Source organism: Calypte anna, chromosome 17, assembly GCF_003957555.1.
Source record: "Calypte anna isolate BGI_N300 chromosome 17, bCalAnn1_v1.p, whole genome shotgun sequence".
In the NCBI taxonomy this organism is placed as follows: Eukaryota; Metazoa; Chordata; class Aves; order Apodiformes; family Trochilidae; genus Calypte; species Calypte anna.
Window position 1 is genome coordinate 120,829 of NC_044262.1, and position 19,912 is coordinate 140,740.

The 19,912-nt window shown below is 41.2% G+C and overlaps 1 protein-coding gene across 7 annotated transcripts in view; it reads left to right on the forward strand.

Annotated features, from left to right (window-relative positions):
* TNC (tenascin C) overlaps positions 1 to 19,912 on the forward strand; it is a 63,093-nt gene that overhangs the window by 22,867 nt on the left and 20,314 nt on the right. For 4 of the 7 annotated variants that reach the window (XM_030461310.1, XM_030461312.1, XM_030461311.1 and 1 more), the window contains exons 3-12: positions 676 to 1,989; positions 3,792 to 4,055; positions 4,846 to 4,961; positions 5,052 to 5,208; positions 5,905 to 6,174; positions 7,330 to 7,515; positions 8,240 to 8,329; positions 8,800 to 9,063; positions 15,208 to 15,480; positions 17,471 to 17,743. In XM_030461310.1, coding sequence (XP_030317170.1) covers positions 676 to 1,989; positions 3,792 to 4,055; positions 4,846 to 4,961; positions 5,052 to 5,208; positions 5,905 to 6,174; positions 7,330 to 7,515; positions 8,240 to 8,329; positions 8,800 to 9,063; positions 15,208 to 15,480; positions 17,471 to 17,743 — 3,207 coding nt within the window. The remainder of the gene's footprint in view (positions 1 to 675; positions 1,990 to 3,791; positions 4,056 to 4,845; positions 4,962 to 5,051; positions 5,209 to 5,904; positions 6,175 to 7,329; positions 7,516 to 8,239; positions 8,330 to 8,799; positions 9,064 to 15,207; positions 15,481 to 17,470; positions 17,744 to 19,912) is intronic. The other 3 variants (XM_030461315.1, XM_030461314.1, XM_030461316.1) reach the window with 1 other exon arrangement.

Below are 19,912 nucleotides of genomic sequence, written 5' to 3' on the forward strand. Positions count from 1 at the left end.
AAAACTCATACAGTCCAAGCTCTTGGCTCCACATTTTATCCCCTTGAATAAGCTGCCAATGTAACCATTTTCTTTTCCAAGTTTTCTTGAGGGATGGAAGGCAATAGACGAGCACAAATAGTTAGAGAAGGGGGGAGAAACATCATTTTAGTGCGGGGAGTTTTTTGTTGTTTTTTTGTTTGTTTGTTTGTTTTTTTAACTAAGGTAAGAAGTTGCTCATACAAGAGAAAAACCACAAGTCTTCTCAGTAGTAATCTGTCCCTCTGAACACAGAGCTGGTCTCATCATTGATGATATAGCATGCTGCCTGGCTTTTTATCTTCTGGAGTGAATTGGTAAACAATGCTTCATGGTGCATTCCCTAATGAAGCAGTCAAGAAAGCTGCTCAGTCAGTGGAAGAGGGATTTTGAGAAGGGGAGAGGAATCCAGCATACTCATTTATCAGATAGCAGGCAGGGGCTCTTCCCTAGCATTAGTACTAATTAAAGCATTCCTTGTAAATTAAATCTCACTAAAGGAAGGAGGAATTCTCATTCAAAAGCTTTGGTGATCCTGGAAATTATGTCCTTTAGGGACCTGGGAAAATCAGACACATTTTAGGTAGTGTGTACCACACTGGCTTAATGCATCCCAGAGCCCAGGGGAGTAATGGTTTTTCTGGATTGTTGGTACAGGTCACCTGGACACAGCACCCTATTGCAGTGGGCATGGCAACTACAGCATCGAGGTCTGCGGCTGCATTTGTGAGCCTGGATGGAAAGGTCCCAACTGCTCAGAACCAAACTGCCCACACCACTGCTTCAACCAGGGCGTCTGCATCCAGGGCAAATGCATCTGCAACGAAGGCTTCACAGGCGAGGACTGCAGCCAGGCTGCCTGTCCCTCTGACTGTAACGACCAAGGCAAGTGCATGGAGGGGGTTTGTGTGTGCTTTGAGGGGTACACGGGCACAGACTGCAGTGAAGAGCTCTGCTTCCAGGGGTGCAGCATGCATGGGAGGTGCATGAACGGGCAGTGTGTGTGCCATGAGGGCTTCACTGGCGTGGACTGCAGTGAGCCCCTCTGCCCCAACAACTGCCACAACCGTGGGCGTTGTGTGGACAATGAGTGTGTCTGCGATGAGGGCTACACTGGTGAGGACTGCAGTGAGCTCATCTGCCCCAATGACTGCTTCGACCGTGGGCGCTGCATCAATGGGACTTGCTTCTGTGAGGAGGGCTTCACGGGAGAGGACTGCGGGGACCTGACCTGCCCCAACAACTGCAACGGCAATGGGCACTGTGAAAATGGGCTGTGTGTCTGCTACGAGGGCTTTGTGGGTGATGACTGCAGTGAGAAAAAGTGCCCAAAGGATTGCCACAGCCATGGGCGCTGTGTGAATGGGCACTGCATCTGCCAAGAGGGATACCTGGGTGAGGACTGTGGGGAGCTGCAGTGTCCCAATGACTGTCATAACCGCGGGCGCTGCATCAACGGGCAGTGCATGTGCCATGAGGGATTCATTGGGGAGGACTGTGGGGAGCTGCAGTGCCCCAGTGACTGCAACAACCGTGGACACTGCATCAACGGGCAATGTGTGTGCCATGAGGAATTCACCGGGGATGACTGTGGGGAGCTGCGGTGCCCCAGTGATTGCAACAACCACGGCCTCTGTGTCAACGGGCAGTGTGTGTGTAACGAGGACTACACAGGGGAGAACTGTGGGGAGCTGCGGTGCCCTGAAGACTGCCACAACCGTGGGCGCTGTGTGGAAGGGCGCTGTGAGTGTGACAATGGCTTCACAGGAGAGGACTGTGGTGAGCTGTCCTGCCCCAATGAGTGCCACCAGCATGGGCGCTGCATCAATGGGCGCTGCGTGTGCCACGAAGGCTTCATGGGGGAGGACTGCCGGGAACGGTCCTGCCCCAATGACTGCAACAATTTTGGCCGCTGCATCGATGGACAGTGTGTCTGTGAGGATGGGTACATGGGGGATGACTGCTCTGATGGTAGGTTGCAATGTCCCTTTTGAATCCCTTCCCCCTGGATAATTCCCTGTGTCCATTCAGCAGCCTCAGAGACTTTGTGAACATGTTCTATACAGCTGAACCCTGTTGCCACTCTTCTTTACAATAAGCCAGACATCTGAATCAGAGAATTACTACCACCAGTAGAAAGCTCTTGTCCTCCTTTATTTTTCAAGGCTGTACAGTGTAACAGTTATAGGTGACTTTTGGTGGTCAGTTGACAGGCTGACCATGGTGTTGCAGTCCATTTGTTATCTCTAAGTTTGCTCCCATGATGATGTCACTGAAGCTGCAGCTAGCACTGACTGGGATTTGTCATTATGACCATTCACTTTCTCACAGTACCTCTTGATGCTAAAAACCAAACAAAACCCCACAACCTGAAAGAAATTTCCCTAGCTAGGGAGAAGAGGGAGATGTATCTCCCTCTGACAGTAAGACTCTGAAGTAAGAGTCTTCTTACTGAGTATTTAGCAGAATTAGTCAAAAGAACATGAGCTGAAGTTTGACTAAAGAATAAGGCTTGGCAAGAATGAGTTCATGTAGCTCCTGAATGTCAGTGAATAAGGAGTCTGGGTATCAAACATTTCTTACAGCTGGGGCCTGGTTCCCAGTCTCATGCTAGATAAGTAAGAAAGGGGGTTGCATTTACAGTGCCATCACTGTTGTAGGAGCTTAAAAAGAAACAGACAGCACTGTGCATACACACTGACAGGCCCCCAAGGGCTCAGTACCTTTACTTTGAAGGTGGATCTCTGAGCTGGAGCCCAGTTGGAGGCAGAAGTATAGAGGGCAAGGCACATGGAGAAAATAATGTTGTCCTAGCTGAGTGATCTGTATGTGACAGCTGTCACATTGGAATTGCCAGGTGTTGGAAATATCACAGCAGAGGCTTTCAGGATAATTAGAGGGGCCTTGGCTGTCCCTTAATAAGCCAAATACATTTTTCTAACTAAAAAAAAAAATCATTTATATGCATATGTGTATGTATGTGTTTGCATTGTTAGAGTAAAATCATGGAATCAGCTAGAATGGAAGCTTAACTCTAAAGCCACATGCTTAGTTTCCCATTACCATTGATTCTATGGAAATTGATTGAAAAATTTGGCAGCCAGATAATGACAGTCATTACACTATAAAGAAGGTAGTTTTCTTTTGTAGATCCCAGAGGAGAAATTTTGGAACTAAGATCTTTGTAGAGTAATCAAAAGAGTACTTTGGGGTTGAAAACATTATAAAACACAATGAATACCCTTAAAAACAAATTCCCATTTTTCATCTCCTCCTTCTGGAAGACTTCCAAGCCACATTTTGTGCTCCTGTGTGTGCAAATGTGGAGTAATCTACTGGAAGTATTTATAAAAATAATCATGTTTTATTTTACTTTGGAAAACTTTTTCAGTTCTGTGTATTCAAACCACACACAGTACTTCTAACTATAAAATCATGTGTTGCTGGCAGTTGAATTAAACGTCTGAATCCCTAGGGACACACTAGCTATGAGAGGAGGAGGTGGAACACAGCTATAGGTTGTGTGTCAGTGTATGAGTAGAAATTGACCCGTAACTTTGGGAAATGTCTGTAGTCTTCATCAGCTGAACATTCCTTTCTTTACATGGCTAAGTTGTGTGACGTGGCTTCCCCATTCCCTGTTTGTTAAATGTTTCTTATAAACTGCTCCTGGGAAAACGTGAAACTGGGTAAGTCATTATTTTTTGAGTCTTAAAAACTTCTCGTAAGTTTACATGGGGGTTTTTTTGTTTTTTGTTTTTTCTTCTTTCTAGTGTCTCCTCCAACTGAACTGACTGTGACTAATGTAACAGATAAAACTGTCAATCTGGAGTGGAAGCATGAGAACCTTGTCAATGGTTACCTTGTCACCTATGTCCCTACCAGCAGTGGTGGCTTAGATATGCAGTTTACAGTACCAGGAAACCAGACAGCTGCCACTATTCATGAACTGGAGCCAGGTGTAGAATACTTTATCCGTGTCTTTGCACTCCTTAAAAACAAGAAGAGTATTCCTGTCAGTGCCAGGGTAGCAACGTGTGAGTTAAATACTCCTTGTTTTCATTCTTTCATCTATTCTGCAGTATGTATTTATATGTATCCTTTTTTTAGGGTATTCCATCTTTTGTAATTCCTGTTTGCAATCAGTCTTCTGTTCTGGACAAAGACGGCCTTCTTAGCATTCATTTTTTATTCTTTTCCAATATAAATGTTTGTGTTAAAAGCACGCTTCTTCCTCTACAGTGCCTCCCCATGAACATCATGGGGTCTTTGTAAATTAAAATAATAAGGTATACTTTTAAAAGTTCGTATACTTTCTGAAAAAATGCAAAAATTTAGCAGCATGGAAAACATGAAAGCACTTGGATTCAAATTGTTTTGACTAAAATAGAAGTTACATTTGTTTTGCATCTTCAGTGTGTTTTACAGCTTACTTCTGTCTGTTCGTTTGTTGCTCATCTTTCTTTTTTTATTGTGCACACCACTGTTATATCTAAAGATCTCGAAGTCAAAAGATGCTCATTTTTAGAGACCTGGGGCCTGCTTCCTCTTGCCTAACTTCAAAGGTTAACACTAGGCATCTTTCAAAAGGGAGAAAAAAGATTATTAGGGCAAACTTTGTTTTACTCTGAAGTGAAATCTAAAACAGGTCAGAGAAATGTCTTTCCAAAGGCAGAATATCTGCATGTGTAGAGGATTTAAATACCTCAGATGCAGCTACCTACATGGCAGTTATTTATAGTGATGGAAATATGTATGTCCCACCCTGAGTTTCCTATTTATGGGAACATGTTGCTCATGTGATGACATCCTTTTTCTCCGTCACAGATCTGCCTGCTCCACAAGGTCTAAAATTCAAATCTGTTAGAGAAACGTCTGTCCAGGTGGAGTGGGATCCTCTGAACTTTTCATTTGATGGCTGGGAGCTGGTCTTCCGTAATATGGTAAAGAAGCAGCTTTGGATTCACAGTGGCAAAAAATCCAGATTTTTCACTTATATTTAATAGTTATACTGAGTGTTCCATTTGTTACAGAAAAAGGATGATAATGGAGACATAACCAGCAGCTTGAAAAGGCCAGAGACATCTTACATGCAGCCAGGTCTGGCACCAGGGCAACAGTATAATGTATCCCTTCATATAGTGAAGAACAATACCAGAGGACCAGGACTCTCCAGAGTGATAACAACAAGTAAGCACAACCTGTATTTGGGGTAGTGCCACCAACAAAACAGATGCTGTTTGGTGTAGCCCAGGGAGTTTTTAAACAAAGGGAAAGCCAAGCCCTACACTTGAATGTACAGGGAGGGGAAAAGGAAGTAGTGGAACTGCTAATGAAGAATGCATGAGGACAAATTAATTCCTTTCCAAATTATCTGTTTGAAGAGGAAAGGAAAGGTATGTTTAGCTAGAAGGTAGCAAGCAGTATACCCTTCTATTCTTTTTCAAAAGTGCATCATCAGGAACTAGAATTTCTTTCATCCTGGTGATATTTGTGTGAAGAAAGTATCTAAAGGAGGGTTTCTATTGTGCAGATGGAGAATCTCTCAGGATTCTTGCTTGTCCTTCCTTTGGCAGCATCTGATGTTAATGAATTTTGATGAGTTTACTTCTGAGGAACTGACTTTATTTGACACTTTCTTCTTCCACTATAGAAAATAAGGGAAAAATGTAAATGAAGATAAATCTCCCATAGTAAAAGCCACTTTTTTGTTGTTTGTGGGTTTTTTTTTTGTTTTTGTTTTTTTTTGTTTTTGTTTTTTTTTTTTTTGTGGTTTTATTTGTTCGTTTGTTTTTTTCTCTGGGTTAGCAATTAAAAGCACAACAGTGTGTATGATTTTCCTGGCAAGATTCTTTTAAAACTCACCTTTTTTCCTCTTTGTAACAGAACTTGATGCCCCTAGCCAGATCGAGGCAAAAGATATCACAGACACCACAGCTCTTATCACATGGTCCAAACCACTGGCTGAAATTGAAAGCATAGAGCTCATTTATGGCCCCAAGGATATTCCAGGGGACAGAACAACCATTGACCTCTCTGAAGATGAAAACCAATATTCTGTTGGAAACCTGAGGCCACACACAGAGTATGAAGTGACACTCATCTCTCGACGAGGGGACATGCAAAGCGATCCCATGAAAGAAGTCTTTGTCACAGGTAAGAGGACTGAGTACCAATCCAAACTTCTGGGAAGGTAATGCAGTCATCATCAATGTCTTCATGCTATTTGGATCATGTGGCTCAAGTTGATAGTTACTGCATCAACACAGAATCAACACTTTTATAGAGGAAGAGGAGAATAGAGAATGTTTTTCTAGGCCTTATATGCCTCACTGTCTCAAAAAAATTATTTAGACCCTGCGACAAGTATCTAAATGTATTTTGAATACATTCAAAACATGAGACCTATGCTATTAAGTCACATAGAAGGCTATCATACCCTAAGTTTAGGGTATTCTCAACAGACATTAAATCTTTACTTTAAGGAAGAAATTCCTCTGAAATACTTGTTTGCTTGCTGAGCTAAATATCTCCCATAGTTCCTATTCTATCTAACGCTTTAAAAAAAGCCTTAAAAGCAAACCAGACTAACAGAGAACTTTGGGTTTTTCATCCTTCATCCAGTGTCTTCTGTGATGTTTTTAGAGATTTACTTTGCTCCTTAGTGATCCTGGGAATGTTTTATAAAAGGGTGGGTGAATGCTTTATAAAAGGCTAGGTGGGGTGCTCTAGCGTGTTATCAAGGTTTGACACATTAAGGGAGCAGAGCAAATGGTACACAGAGAATTACCTCCCCTTTAACTGCAAAACAGGATTTTTCATTCAGAGCAGGACTTAAGTCTACTACAGATGTAAACAGTGAAATCCCATTGAATTTCCACATAATGTTCACCTTTTGCTTTCAGCCATGAAGACAAAATGTAAACTGAACACAAATTCTAGAACTGATGTATTCTTTTTTCTTAGCAACTTCTTTCATTTTGAAAGCTGAGGCACTTTTAAAGGAAAAATAGTATTTTCATCCAAATATGCTTTTCCATAAGCCTAGTTTGTAAAATAAAATAAAATAAATTATTAAAATTTAATTTTTTTTTTTCCCACAGGAAATTAAATTTAAAGTTTTTTCACTGTTTTTTTCCCCCTCCAAACTAGTGAACTCTCATGCTGGAAGGAATGCCCCTGATGTAGTTAAGAACACAGTGGTATCATGTGAGAGGAAACTTAACTTGGGCTTTATGGATCATTTCACCATCTAAACAGTATTTTCATAAGAGAATTAGTCCTATTTATTTATTGCTTGATTGATTACAGACTTGGATGCTCCACGAAACCTGAAGAGGGTGTCACAAACAGACAATAGTATTACTTTGGAGTGGAAGAACAGCCATGCAAATATTGATAACTATCGAATTAAGTTTGCTCCCATCTCTGGTGGAGACCATGCAGAGATCACAGTACCAAAGGGCAACGAAGCAACTACTAGAACGACACTCACAGGTAGGGGTAGAGAGGAATTGTCATTAATGTTGTGCCACTGAAGTCACACTGGGGCATAGTACTGATATGGAAAAATGTCCTTTTGGTCACTTTATATAAAGGACACATTTTGAGTACAAGTAGTCAAATTAAAATACATGTGATATGTATTTACATGCTTGCAGATGGATAACCAACCAGACATGTGTTGTAGCCATTTTACTTTCATGTGCATCTATGAATCCTTCTAGTCAGTTCCCTGAATTCTAGGTCACTATATGCCTTTGTGGAGATGGCTTCACATCCTCAGGTCAAAATTCTTTTGCATATGCTAGGGATGGTGTTTACCATTTGCTAGTCTGCAACTTTTCTTTCTACCTGCAAGTGGCCTTACCAGACTGTAAGGCTAGGTAAAGGTACTTTTTCCATGTCATGTGGATGTCCATCTCCTTTTCTTCAGCAAAAGTACTACAGACTCTTAAAAGTAGGAGCCTCCTCCAACTATGCATTTGCACAGGGTCCAAAATGCAGTCTCAGTCAGTTATAATCGTTAGCCTTTGGCATGTATGTTGAAGAAGATTTATTAACATCAGGTCAGCTGGAGGTTCAGCTGAAACCTTGATTCTCTGCGTGAACAGGACGCACGTATCTTACCTTGCACACATTCAGGCTTCATTATTTAATTAAATGCCTGTAGGCATATTCCATGGACAGGAACTCAAGCTTCTATTCCTTATCTCTTCAGGTCTGAGGCCTGGAACTGAATATGGCATTGGAGTGACAGCAGTGAGACAAGACAGGGAAAGCGCTCCTGCTACCATTAATGCTGGCACTGGTGAGTAGCTTGATCTTCCTTTGTGCTCTGGAGGAAGCAGGAAGTCAGGTGGAGCCACTCTGATGGTTCTTTCCTTTCCAAGTAATGCTGTAAGAAATATTCAATGGCCAAAAAACTGATCAAAGACCACAGCCTCAGTGGTCGCACTTGTTCTGATCCCTTTCAAATCCAAGCTTTTTTTCACAATTCTCAATTCCCAGGTAAATTATCCAAAAGCTCAAATTCTGCCTCTCATCCATGCATTGACTGCTGAAATGAGTGTAAGAGGGGAAATTTGTTCTAGTGTGGTTTGTCTGTAAAAGAGTATTTCATCTTCCTATATCTATATCAAACAACAGGCCTTCAAAACCTCTAAAAAATGCCAAGCTGTTGCTAGGCACCCAGTATATATGTTACTCTGCCTATAGATGCCTAAAAAACTGTCCCAGGGCTGTTCAGAGACAGCTCAACTTTACTTTTTTAACCTTCAGACCTTGATAACCCCAAGGACTTGGAAGTCAGTGACCCCACTGAAACCACCTTATCTCTTCGCTGGAGAAGACCAGTGGCCAAGTTTGATCGTTATCGCCTCATTTATGTTGGCCCCTCTGGAAGAAAGAATGAAGTGGAGATCCCTGTGGACAGCTCCTCTTTTATCCTGCGAGGATTGGAGGCAGGGACAGAATACACCATCAGTCTGGTGGCAGAGAAAGGCAGACACAAAAGCAAACCCACAACTATCAAGGGTTCAACTGGTGAGTAACAGCTGTTGAGGAGTGCCATACACCAGGTACAAATTCATCTGATTTTATAAGCCATGTCTGTGGAATTACTTAGAAACTTCAAGTGCCTGCAGGGCAGAGGTAGCTCTAGCTAGCATGAAAGACTTAACTATTTCCCAGTTGTATATTCCCCTACTGTGTTTAGCTCCATGTTCTCCATAATTTTTGCTTATTATTTGAGAAAACTCAAAAAGAATGCAGCTATTTGTCCTGCAGGAAATGAAGACATCATCTTTTGTTTTAAATGAGATTTGTATTTTCTGCATCATGTATTGTAATTTGTTTTGTTTTCTACGGCCAAAAACTAAGAGGCAGAGCAACAAGAATGTAATTAACATTACTTGTTCCTGCCTAATGAATTCTCTTCACAGCATGCCTCCACCCATCATGCTTCAGCAGGGTCAACAGGGCTGTGATGTTGCCCGTTTTTCAGTTTTGTCATCCCAAGGGCAGAAAGACTGCTGCTACAAATCTGGTTACAGTCACCATGTCCATTGGATACTGTGACTGTTGCATTTGGCTACAAAGAAAGGATACATTCTTTATATACATATATATATATATACCTGTGTATGTATATATATATAAAAATTCATTCATCTGGTCAGTGTATTTGGTTTAAATCTTTCCTCAGAGCAGTCAGTAAACAGAGTTCTCTGCAGTGGGCTTCTTAAAAGAATCAGCAGTAGTAGCTGACATAACCTGTCTCTGTGACCTTCCTCCTGAGTAGGAAGAGACAAATCTAAACACATAAGCATGGTGAGACAAAAACACTCTGTAAGCCTGGAGGCTATAAGAAGACAGGTCTCTTCTTCATTTTACTTTTTCATCTGCTCTCAAGTCAGCCTCTTTATCCATGGTCCTAGTCCTTGACAGGTCCTGAAGTCCTCAGGCTAAACCAAGCAAACTTGTTGTTTTGCCCTATCTTGCAGAGCTTGGGGAGACCTCAGGCCCATTGCACTGCTGGACAGAGTACTTGGAGCAAGCAGGAAAAGAGGAATGACTGAAGGGAAAAATGCCAGTAGAACAGTTAGGACTGGACTATCTCTTCTTGATGGGTGAAGGAGACAGCTGGGCTGTTTAGAGGGCTGTACCATTCCTGCTGAATGAGGCAACCAGGGACCATGGAAGGGCTGAGAGTTTTTCTTTCCAGACTTTCATTTTCTTCTCCAATCTACCAGTTTTTCATCTTATATTTTTCCCAGGCTCTTGATGGTTCAGTCAGGCTTCTCTGCCTGCAGATATTCAGTTTTCCACATGAAATTTGTATTTGTTTGCATCACAATGAATTTTATATCACTGAGGGTGAAGCTTCTTCCAGCACCAGACCTGAAGATTCTCTGTTGGTGACCCCTCTCCCCTCTCACATTTCTCCTGTCAACTTTTTATATATATCAACTCTCCACACACAGACAGACAAAACATTCAAAGCTCATGAACCTCTAGCAAAGGACATGTACCAAAATATTCCATATTATAGCCTGGAAGCTTTCTGCTGCTTCTGCTTCTTCCTATGGATGAAGTGCAAGTCAAGTGACAGAAGTTCTTTTAAGGGGTATCCCATGATTGTGCATTCAAGGGATGGTGAAAAGGATGAAGTGAACAATTTGATAAAAATGGGTTTTGTTTTAGTGGGAAGACTGAGTATTTCACACAATTATTTGCTTGTTTGTTTCTTTGCAGCTCTATGTAGTCTAACCCCTAATGCAAACAAAGTCTCCTGAGCCAGAGAAGCTTTCTGGCTCTGGAAGTTTTCTTGCATCCTAAGGGATGCAGGGGGTTGCATGGGGATGCACTGAGGGGCCTTGTAGTCTTGAGGGTAACAGATCACTGCTTAGTGGCTCACAGTATGTGAATGGAGGAGTGTACAGTAGTTTTGTGGTGGAGCAGAAGGAAGTATCTTTGGCAGCCAGGCCCCCTGCAGAAAACTCCCTGCTCAGAATCACTAGGTGGTGTGACTGATGGCCTCCAAATGAACATTTCCTATAAAATCAAGGTGTATGGATTGGCTGGAGAACAGCACTCTTCTCCTTATTGCAGGTGTGGCTACAACAGGTACCTCCTTTCTGTTATTAACAAAGATATCACAAATCAAGTACTCTTTAATTTTTAGGGGTCTCACCCAGCATTTCACTGAGGTTATGGTGTAGGACCACTTCATAAATCGAAGAAAATTAGACATTTTATTTGTTGGAGGAACATTTTAGACAGCATGTTTTGAGAATGTTACACCAGATTAACAGCTAATCTGTAGGGTGAGCATGTAACCCAGCTCTGAGGAAGCTGAGAAGTCCAACTGCAGGTTTGTTCTTTCTTGCTCTGGTTCTGGAACCCTGCCTGCATGGCATAATGTGGGTCCTTGGGGAGGATGGCTAGTAATACATCAGGCATGAGAGGTCTATAGAGAAAAATGAATGTACGTTAGAGAAACCAAGTGCTAACCTCAGATTCCACTGCTGAAGTACACAGATTGTGCAGCAACTGCTGATGAATCGTGGATGTGATACTGTCTTGCCTCTGGAATTGAGGTATACACAGGAGCATGGCTTGGAGAAGTAACTTTTCCATTCTGCTGAATATTTTTAAGAAGATTTATGCTGTTTACCAAAGGACCTTGTCAGTTTGTGTCAATTCCTCTTCCGGCTTCTACTAATCTTTGATTGCACCACCCATTTTTAATACAAACTCAAACAACAGGAAGAATGATCAGGTGAGGCAGTTCAGTAGGAAACTACAATGCTGACCACTGAGAAAATGCATTTGCCAATAAAGATTGTCCATTTCTTCAGCTGATTCTTCTGCTAAGAGTACATGGAAACCGACTTCAGTATGAGGATTTTATGTGGTAGCTACTATTGTATTTCTGGCTTACAATATACTGCAATGATTTGTTTATGAAATTCAGAGGTGCACAGGCCCTGTGAGCCCAGTTTAATCAGCTGGTTGAGAGAGGGCAAAGCCATTAAGCCAAAGGGGTCTGAAAACAACACCAATACCTTGGTAGGCCCTTGTGTCTTACAGAGTGCTTGAGCTGATTAGAGACTCCATGGTAAAATTGTCTGATAGCCCCTCTTGGAAAATAATATAAAATTCAAGACACAGAAGCAAGAAGTAATACAGAAAACTGTTTGCTCCATCCCAAATAACAGGAAATGTCTTGGCAGGACATTAACATTCTTTTTAGTAAAACTGCCAGTGAAGCATTACAGTGGAATTCCTCAAAAGGACAGCAGCAGCACTATAGATGTATTTAGGACATATTCAGCCTAAAGAGTTTACTAAGAGGATGAGATTGAGAAGTATTTCATTCTGACAAAGTGCATATGTTTGTTGTCCTTGCAGTTTCCTTTCTACATAGCTTCTGGCTCTTTAGCATCTACTATTCATACATCTTGCCACCATGAATCATTCTATTTGTCATCCACCCACTTAGGGCTTCTAGAGCTCCCTTTCTCCTTTCCCCATCTGTTTACCTCGTTGCTAAGTCAACTTAGCTAAGTCTATTGATAGTGTTATCCTATAGTTTGAGTCTTTTCCATGTTTTCTATTATCTGTTATAGTATTCTAACTGCTAAACAATGAACACTGATGGTGGTATCAGAGTATTTTCCTTGTATTCATATTATTTTCATTTTTATATCTTTTGTATGCTCATACAGAAAGCCAAATATTCCTCCATTACACATAGACTTAATGTGGGGTATGTGTGTTTATATCTATGTGTAAAGAGTAGAGCACTAGTCTTCATCCACTAAATAATTTGTAGAGTCCATGCATTAAGCCCAAGGTAATATTCAGAATTACATCTGTAAAAAAAAAATAAAAAAATGTTACTACATGTAATTAAATATGGTCCATAAGACACCCTGTACATGGCAACTTCCCATGTCCATCACTTGTGACAAGGAAATTCTGAATCAAAATGCCAGTTGGGTAGTTTAATGATTATTGCTCTGGATGTGCAAGGTAGTATGGCTGTGTGAGAACCATGCTATGCCTGCTGATCCTACCTGTGCTTGTCGCCTGGATTTAGTCTCTAAAAAAGAAGTACCTATCTGTTTTTTCTATTCTTAGAGTTCTTTTATTCGAAACACACAAACTGTTTTGTAGCAGATGTTACTTGTCTTTCTGGTATATTTCAAGGTTTATTATCAGGAAAATTTAACTTATAATTTACCTCTGTTTAGCACATCTAGTCACAACACCCGAAGACTCAATGAAGCATCTTTTAATCCTACCAGCCCTGTACCTACAGAGCAAAATTAACAAACCCCAGCAATGATTCTCATTCTTTGCTTTTGGTGCCCACTGACCTTCCCATCTCAGAACCCACTGGTGGTCTTCTTGACCTCAATATAACACACACTTTCAGTAGTTTCACCCTGTCTTGGGCAGGACAGGATGAGATATTTGATCAGTTCTTTATCACTCTGTAAGACCTGTCCAGAGCATAGGAAATATTTTCTTACTGCTTTTCCACTACAGAAATGCTAGTCTCTGTGGGTGATGCCTTTCTTCTTAGTTTTGCCTTGGGTTTTGGGGTTTTGTTTGTTTGTTTGTTTGTTTGTTTTCTTCCTTTTGCCTGGGTCAAAACTCTTATTGCTATGGAAGGAGTGCCTGGATTGGTGCATCATGGAGAGTGCCCCATGCAGCTTTTAGTGATGCAGCATCAATTCTCTCTTTTCATATTGCACGCAAAGAGAGACATTGATGCATCTGCTATTTACAAAGCACATGAAAATAGCAAGATGCTGTAGTTATTTTTCTGGATTGTGGTTCAAAGACATGAAAGATTGCAAACAGGTCAAGTTTGCTGGATTGGCATGGAAGTGATGATGTCAGAGTAAAAGAAAGATTGTAACACATTGGGAGTATGCTTTTTGGTGGAAACAGACCTATAGTCACAGGGCTCAGTTCAGTAATGATCAAAGACCCAATGCAGAAGTCCATACCTGGAGAACTTTGCTGGAGCCTAAAGTCTGTACCTGTCCTAAATTCACAGCATGAGGTAAAATATTATTTTTAATAGATTATTTCACAGGTACTCTAAGGCTAGAGCAGTCTCACCTCTGAATGGTTTGTTCTTCTTTTAATTTTTTAAATAAGAAACATCATCTCTTTATATAATTTCCCATGACCTTGTTACTGTTTTCTCACATATGTTGGATGCTTTATGGGTGAGGCTTTTGGATGGCTCCAACAGTCCAAGTTGGTGCATGAGTTTGTGTGAGAATCTATTGGTCCCTAGAGAGCATGATGGGGTTATGTGCATTTCAGACATGCATGAGAAACTAATGGGAATAAAAGGGACTCTCCATATTGGAGGCAAATGAAACAGCACTTTTCAGAGAAATCCGAATTCTTTTTAAGCTGTGATGTTTACTGAATAATTTATTATAATCAAGATTTTATCTAGAAGATTCTATTTTACAATAATCTAGCAGACTCTACAATAACTGATTTGTTTTCAGTTTCATTTTAAGAAAATGTATGTTTTATTTGCTTCTGTTGCCAACAAAAGGTCATAATTTTTTATATAACCAGTTCCTTTCCTGTCCTGCCTTCTTCTTTTTTCAGCTAAAGTGTGTTACTTTGACAAGATTTATATTACCTCAATGAGTTTCATTTCTGGTCCTGATAAAGTAAAACAGCTCTGGATTCTTTTTTTTCTTTTTCTTTTTTAACTTAACATAGTTGTATTTTTTCATAAACAATTTCCTCTTCCTAACAGGATGGCAAAAGCTCATCAAGACTTATGTGTTCTTGAGCAGTAGCAATTTGCTATACACAAGTGAATTGCACTGAAGATAATTGATCATGAGTGCCCAGCTTCATGCTGCCTAGGCTATGCAGCAGTAATAAAATAAGCATTCTGTTTTTACAGGGGCAAAATTTATACAATTGTTGTTGCTGACTTAATTGAATTTACTCCACAGCCCCCTCACAATTTGGCTTACAAGTTACCCAGGGCAGTTGAAAATTAAATGTGTGTGTGTGGGTACATCTCTCTGTCACTGACCATGAGTGACATTCATTGACATGGACCATCATTAAATAATACATTGTCACCACTAGTCTGTAATTTGAGTAACTGCTTGACTCTCTGTCCTTATTCAGAGGAGGAACCTGAGCTTGGAAAATTATCAGTATCAGAGACTGGTTGGGATGGTTTCCAGCTCACCTGGACAGCAGCCGACGGGGCCTATGAGAACTTTATCATTCAGGTGCAGGAATCTGACAATCCTGAAGCCATCCAGAGCATCACAGTCCCCGGGGGACTGCGCTTTCTCAACATTACAGGCCTCAAGGCCAACACACCTTATAATATAACACTTCATGGTGTCACTCAAAGCTACAGGACCAAACCCCTTTCTGTTGAAACCATGACAGGTACCTTTTCAAGTCACTCCTCCAGTCCCATGCATCCCTTTCTGTGCAGCCAGGGCTGTGAGCCAGAGCTACTGCAGCTGCTTGGTGAAGCTTGCTCACTTGGTTGGCTTTGCATGGGGTGCATTGAACTCATTAAAGCTTGGCTGAACATCTCTGGCTTGGAAATGTCTCCTGATCAGACTTTCCAATAAGAGCCTCAGTGTCCCCATGAAGCCCTTCACTTTTAGGGATTCTTTCCGCCCCCACCTCTCTGCACCTTAGAATGGCTTTTTTTGTTCCCTTTACCCACATTTCTGCTGGTTGACAGTAACAGCAAAACCCAGATGTCTTTCCCAGATTGGGAAAGCCCAGGATGCCTTGTCAAATTATAAAAATATGTTCTTTATAGCCCTGATAATCAAAGCCCAAGGGCATGTTTAGTTTTTACTTTCAGAAGTACTCTGAAATTACAAGCTAGGTTCTGTATGAATACAAACTTGGGGGTGTAGTTTGTGCATCTCAAGGGCAAGAGACAAGACACCTCCTGTATGTTCACATCTAGAAAATAGGACAAATTAAATCCTGTCAAGGGTAGTATCGTGTATTACGCCATAAAAGACTGTTAAACAGTGTGATTGGTCTGAACAAGATGTAATGCAAAGAGACCAAGTTCAGCAGAACTACCCTGGCATAAAATCAAAAGAAGGAAGGCAAGCCCCACATTAAAACTAATCGAAAGCCACAAAAATAATTTTCTGGCTGATACTGTGAAAGTCAGCAGTTTTAAACAAAGCCTTATCATGAGCTTGAACTGTGAGAGGTAAATATATATTTGTCTATCCTCTATGGTTCACTGATTCTTCCAGGTGCTATGATCATTGGTAATGAACAGGATATGAATTATTTGGCAATAAAGGGGCACCAATGACTCTTACAGTAATTTCTTTAGACAATGTCTGCTGCCTCTGGGCTTTCTTACAGACTTTTTCAACCTCCTTTGGTTTTGAGGTAGCCGGAGCTTGTTCATATTTGATGGCTCCAGCACAAAAGGGGGATAAAGGAACACGTAAGAACTAAAAAGAATTAAAAAGCAAGATGCAGTAGAGGTTGCTTGTTTCATTAATGCTTGAAGCATCCTGGTTTGAGTAGAAATGTGTCTGACACAAGGCCTTTGGCTGTGTTCTGCTGCAGGCTGGAAGACCTGTGCTTTGAGAGTCCTGAGTGTGAGCTGGTAGCAGATCACCATTGAAAACAGACAAATGTGGCTAGACAAAGGAGGCTGTACAGGAACAAACAGACCTCATGGGTGTCCTGTCTAAATATGTAATGGATCCTCCTTTTATTAACTTAGTGAAAACAGCAGAAGATGCCCTGCTGAGGTTTTCCCTTCACTTTTTGGGCAATGCTCAGCACCCGGCTTTTCAAAATTTTCCCTTCTGGAGACTTCTGAATGTCAGAATTTTCTGAGCCTTCCTGCAACACACCAGGGATGTCTACAGAGAGGAAGAAACCCCAAGGCATCTATCACTGTTTTGCATTTTGGCTCCAGCTCCAAAATGACATGCCAGCTTTCATTGGATTAAGCTGAAAGGGAAAGTAGAAGAGAAAAAACCCACAACTTTTTCCTTTGGATAAAACAATAGCTCTGATTTCTGTTTCTCCTAAAACTGTAAGCTGATGTTTCCAAATGCCATGGGGGTTTTTAGAAAAGTTCTTTTGCATGTGCTTTCATGCTCAGACCTCAAAGACACATAGCTGCTCCTGGAAGTAAACAGGAATAACCATAGTTTTTTTTAAATTGTATTTTTATTATTATTATTTAACATTCTGAGATGCTTTGCTTTCCTTTCTTCCCCTTACTACCTGTCTGCTGTAGGAAGCTTTTACTCAAACCCTGTTCTCCAAAGGCAGCTTGGAGTGCTGTCAGCATGAATAGAGAGAAGCACAGTATTTCTGAGCAGGAGGAGGTACAGGGATGTCCCCTTCTCACCAATGTTGCTTCCCTCCTCAGGAGTGCACCCAGAAGTTGTTGAGCTAACCGTTTCTGACATTACTCCTGAAAGCTTCAACCTTTCTTGGACAACCACCAATGAGGACTTCGACATCTTTACTATTGAAATTATTGATTCTAACAGGTTGCTGGAGCCCATGGAGTTCAACATCTCCAGCAATTCAAGAACTGCTCATATCTCAGGGCTTTCCCCCAGCACTGATTTTATTGTCTACCTCTCTGGGATCTCTCAAGGTTTCCGCACACAAGCAATAAGTGCTGCAGCTACAACAGGTATCTAAAACCTACCTCACTGCTAACTTTCCTTTCTTCTAACTCTTCCTTACAGGTTGTGCCCCTTTCCTTGCCCTCAGTCTACCCATTATCAAATCCTCTGCCTCATTGCTTGACACCCTCTAAGGAAGACCTGCCGGAGACATTTTGAACTGTTAATCCATCGTCCCATCCAGCAAAGTCAGTCAATCACATTGTGATGTAATCTCATTCACACAATAAGTTTGCTCTTGTTCAAACCGTAAGGCTGGGGCAACCTCTGTCACAGATGAGAAGCCAAAATAAATTTTCCAAGAACAAAACTGGGAGATGATGAACTGTTTTAGCCTTGCAACATATGTTTGCATCTGTTACACTGCAGACAGGCAGAGAGACACTATTTCTCTCAGATAAGCTGATTCCTAGGTACAGTTTTTATTTGGAGTCTCTAAATAGACTTTGGGCACATTTCAGTCTGTGGCAGCAGACTTCTAGAAGGCAGATGCATTACTTGAATTCAACTCCAGAATTCAGTTTATTTTGGCTGAGAGATTGAAATAGTCTATTTATTTTCCTGCTGATGAATTAGTTTTTGGTTATTGGCACATAGCACATCTCTAGTTGACAGTTTTCCCAGAAAAGACAAGGAAGTCAAATGTTCAATGTGTTCTGGGCAATTACAGGATGTAAGTGGAAGGAGAGGACTAGACCAGGGAAGAAGAATGTGCATTCTCACAGTAGGCAGATAATGCTCAGGTTATGAGCATTTTATATATCTACCAGATTTTGCCCGCTGACATGATCTTAGAAAAGTTGTCATAGCAATATATCACAACAATGGATTAATGACATCAGTGACATTAAACAGAATATCAAGTTTCAGTGATCAGATAATACAGAGATGCAGTTTCTAGTTTCAGCAGATTGTGAAAATCCTTGCTGAATTATGGGTAACATTGGCTGGGTGACTGCAGGGGTGGTGGTATGAAAAACACTGAGAAACACAAGGCTAGGTGACTCTTGTGGCTTGTGTGAATTCAAACTTTTGTACTATTTTATTTTGTTGCTTTGGGATTTAATAATTTCAATCCGTTTCCATTTGTTCTTCTTCCCTTAGTAGAAGAACCTCTCCTTAGCAAATTTATTTTATCAAATGCTATCTCAAACAGAGTGTCACTCACATGGGAAGCACAGGACAATGTCTTTGACCATTTTATTCTAGTAGTCAGAAAATCTGACTTCCCTTTGGACTCCCTGGTACATACTGTGCCAGGGGCTTCCTGCACTATGTAGTCACCAGCCTGAAAGCTGCCACTAATTACAATGTCCAACTCCATGGTGTAATTGATGGGCAAAGTGGTCAGACCTTGACAGCACTGGCAACCACAGGTATTTCATGGTTTCACCTCCCAGGTTTGCTTTTTTCTCGCTTTTCTTCTGATGTCCATGAAACTGCTCTAAAACATGGCTCCAACTCTTTATTGATCTTTTTGTAAATGGAGGGGAGCTTTAAAACAGCAGGGGAGGCTTTAAAACTCTGAGCTTGAGAGTGCTTGGAAAAAGAGAGATCAATGGAGAAGGCTGAAAAAGTGCCCCAGAATTAAGGGAGCCAGTAGTAAACCATAATCGGTTTCTTTATATATACACTTATCTGCAAGGTCTGTGTATATATAATTCACTTGCTCCATATGGTTGATATTTTTCACAGAGTATCTTTGCACTTGATCTGGAATAAAGTTCTTCTTCATCCTGTCCTCACTTGCTGTGATGTGGGTGGAAGGCCTTCATGTCTTTATCAGCCTGGAGAGGCACCTGCATGCCATTTTTGTTCTTTGTTCTTAAAACCAAATGTCTTCCAAGAAATTTGCATCTCTTGTGGGAGTTTCATGCAGCATGCTGCATGACCAACCAAAACTGCATGGAGTGGTCTGGCCAGATTCCGCTGTTTTCCAGGTTCTTCTCTGCCTAGTATTTTCATATGTTCCCAACAGAGAGAAGGGATCATAAAGGAAGTTCTCTTTTTCATGATGGTAGGCCCATCACTCTGTCACTTGTCTTACTATCTTTGAGTCTCTAAGACCTGCCTTGTTTCATTGGATGCCAAAGCTTTTCCTGTGGTGATGGTGATTCCAGGATGGCAGGAGATCAATGAGATGTGCCCAAATAGAGAATTTCAACTACTTTTGCATG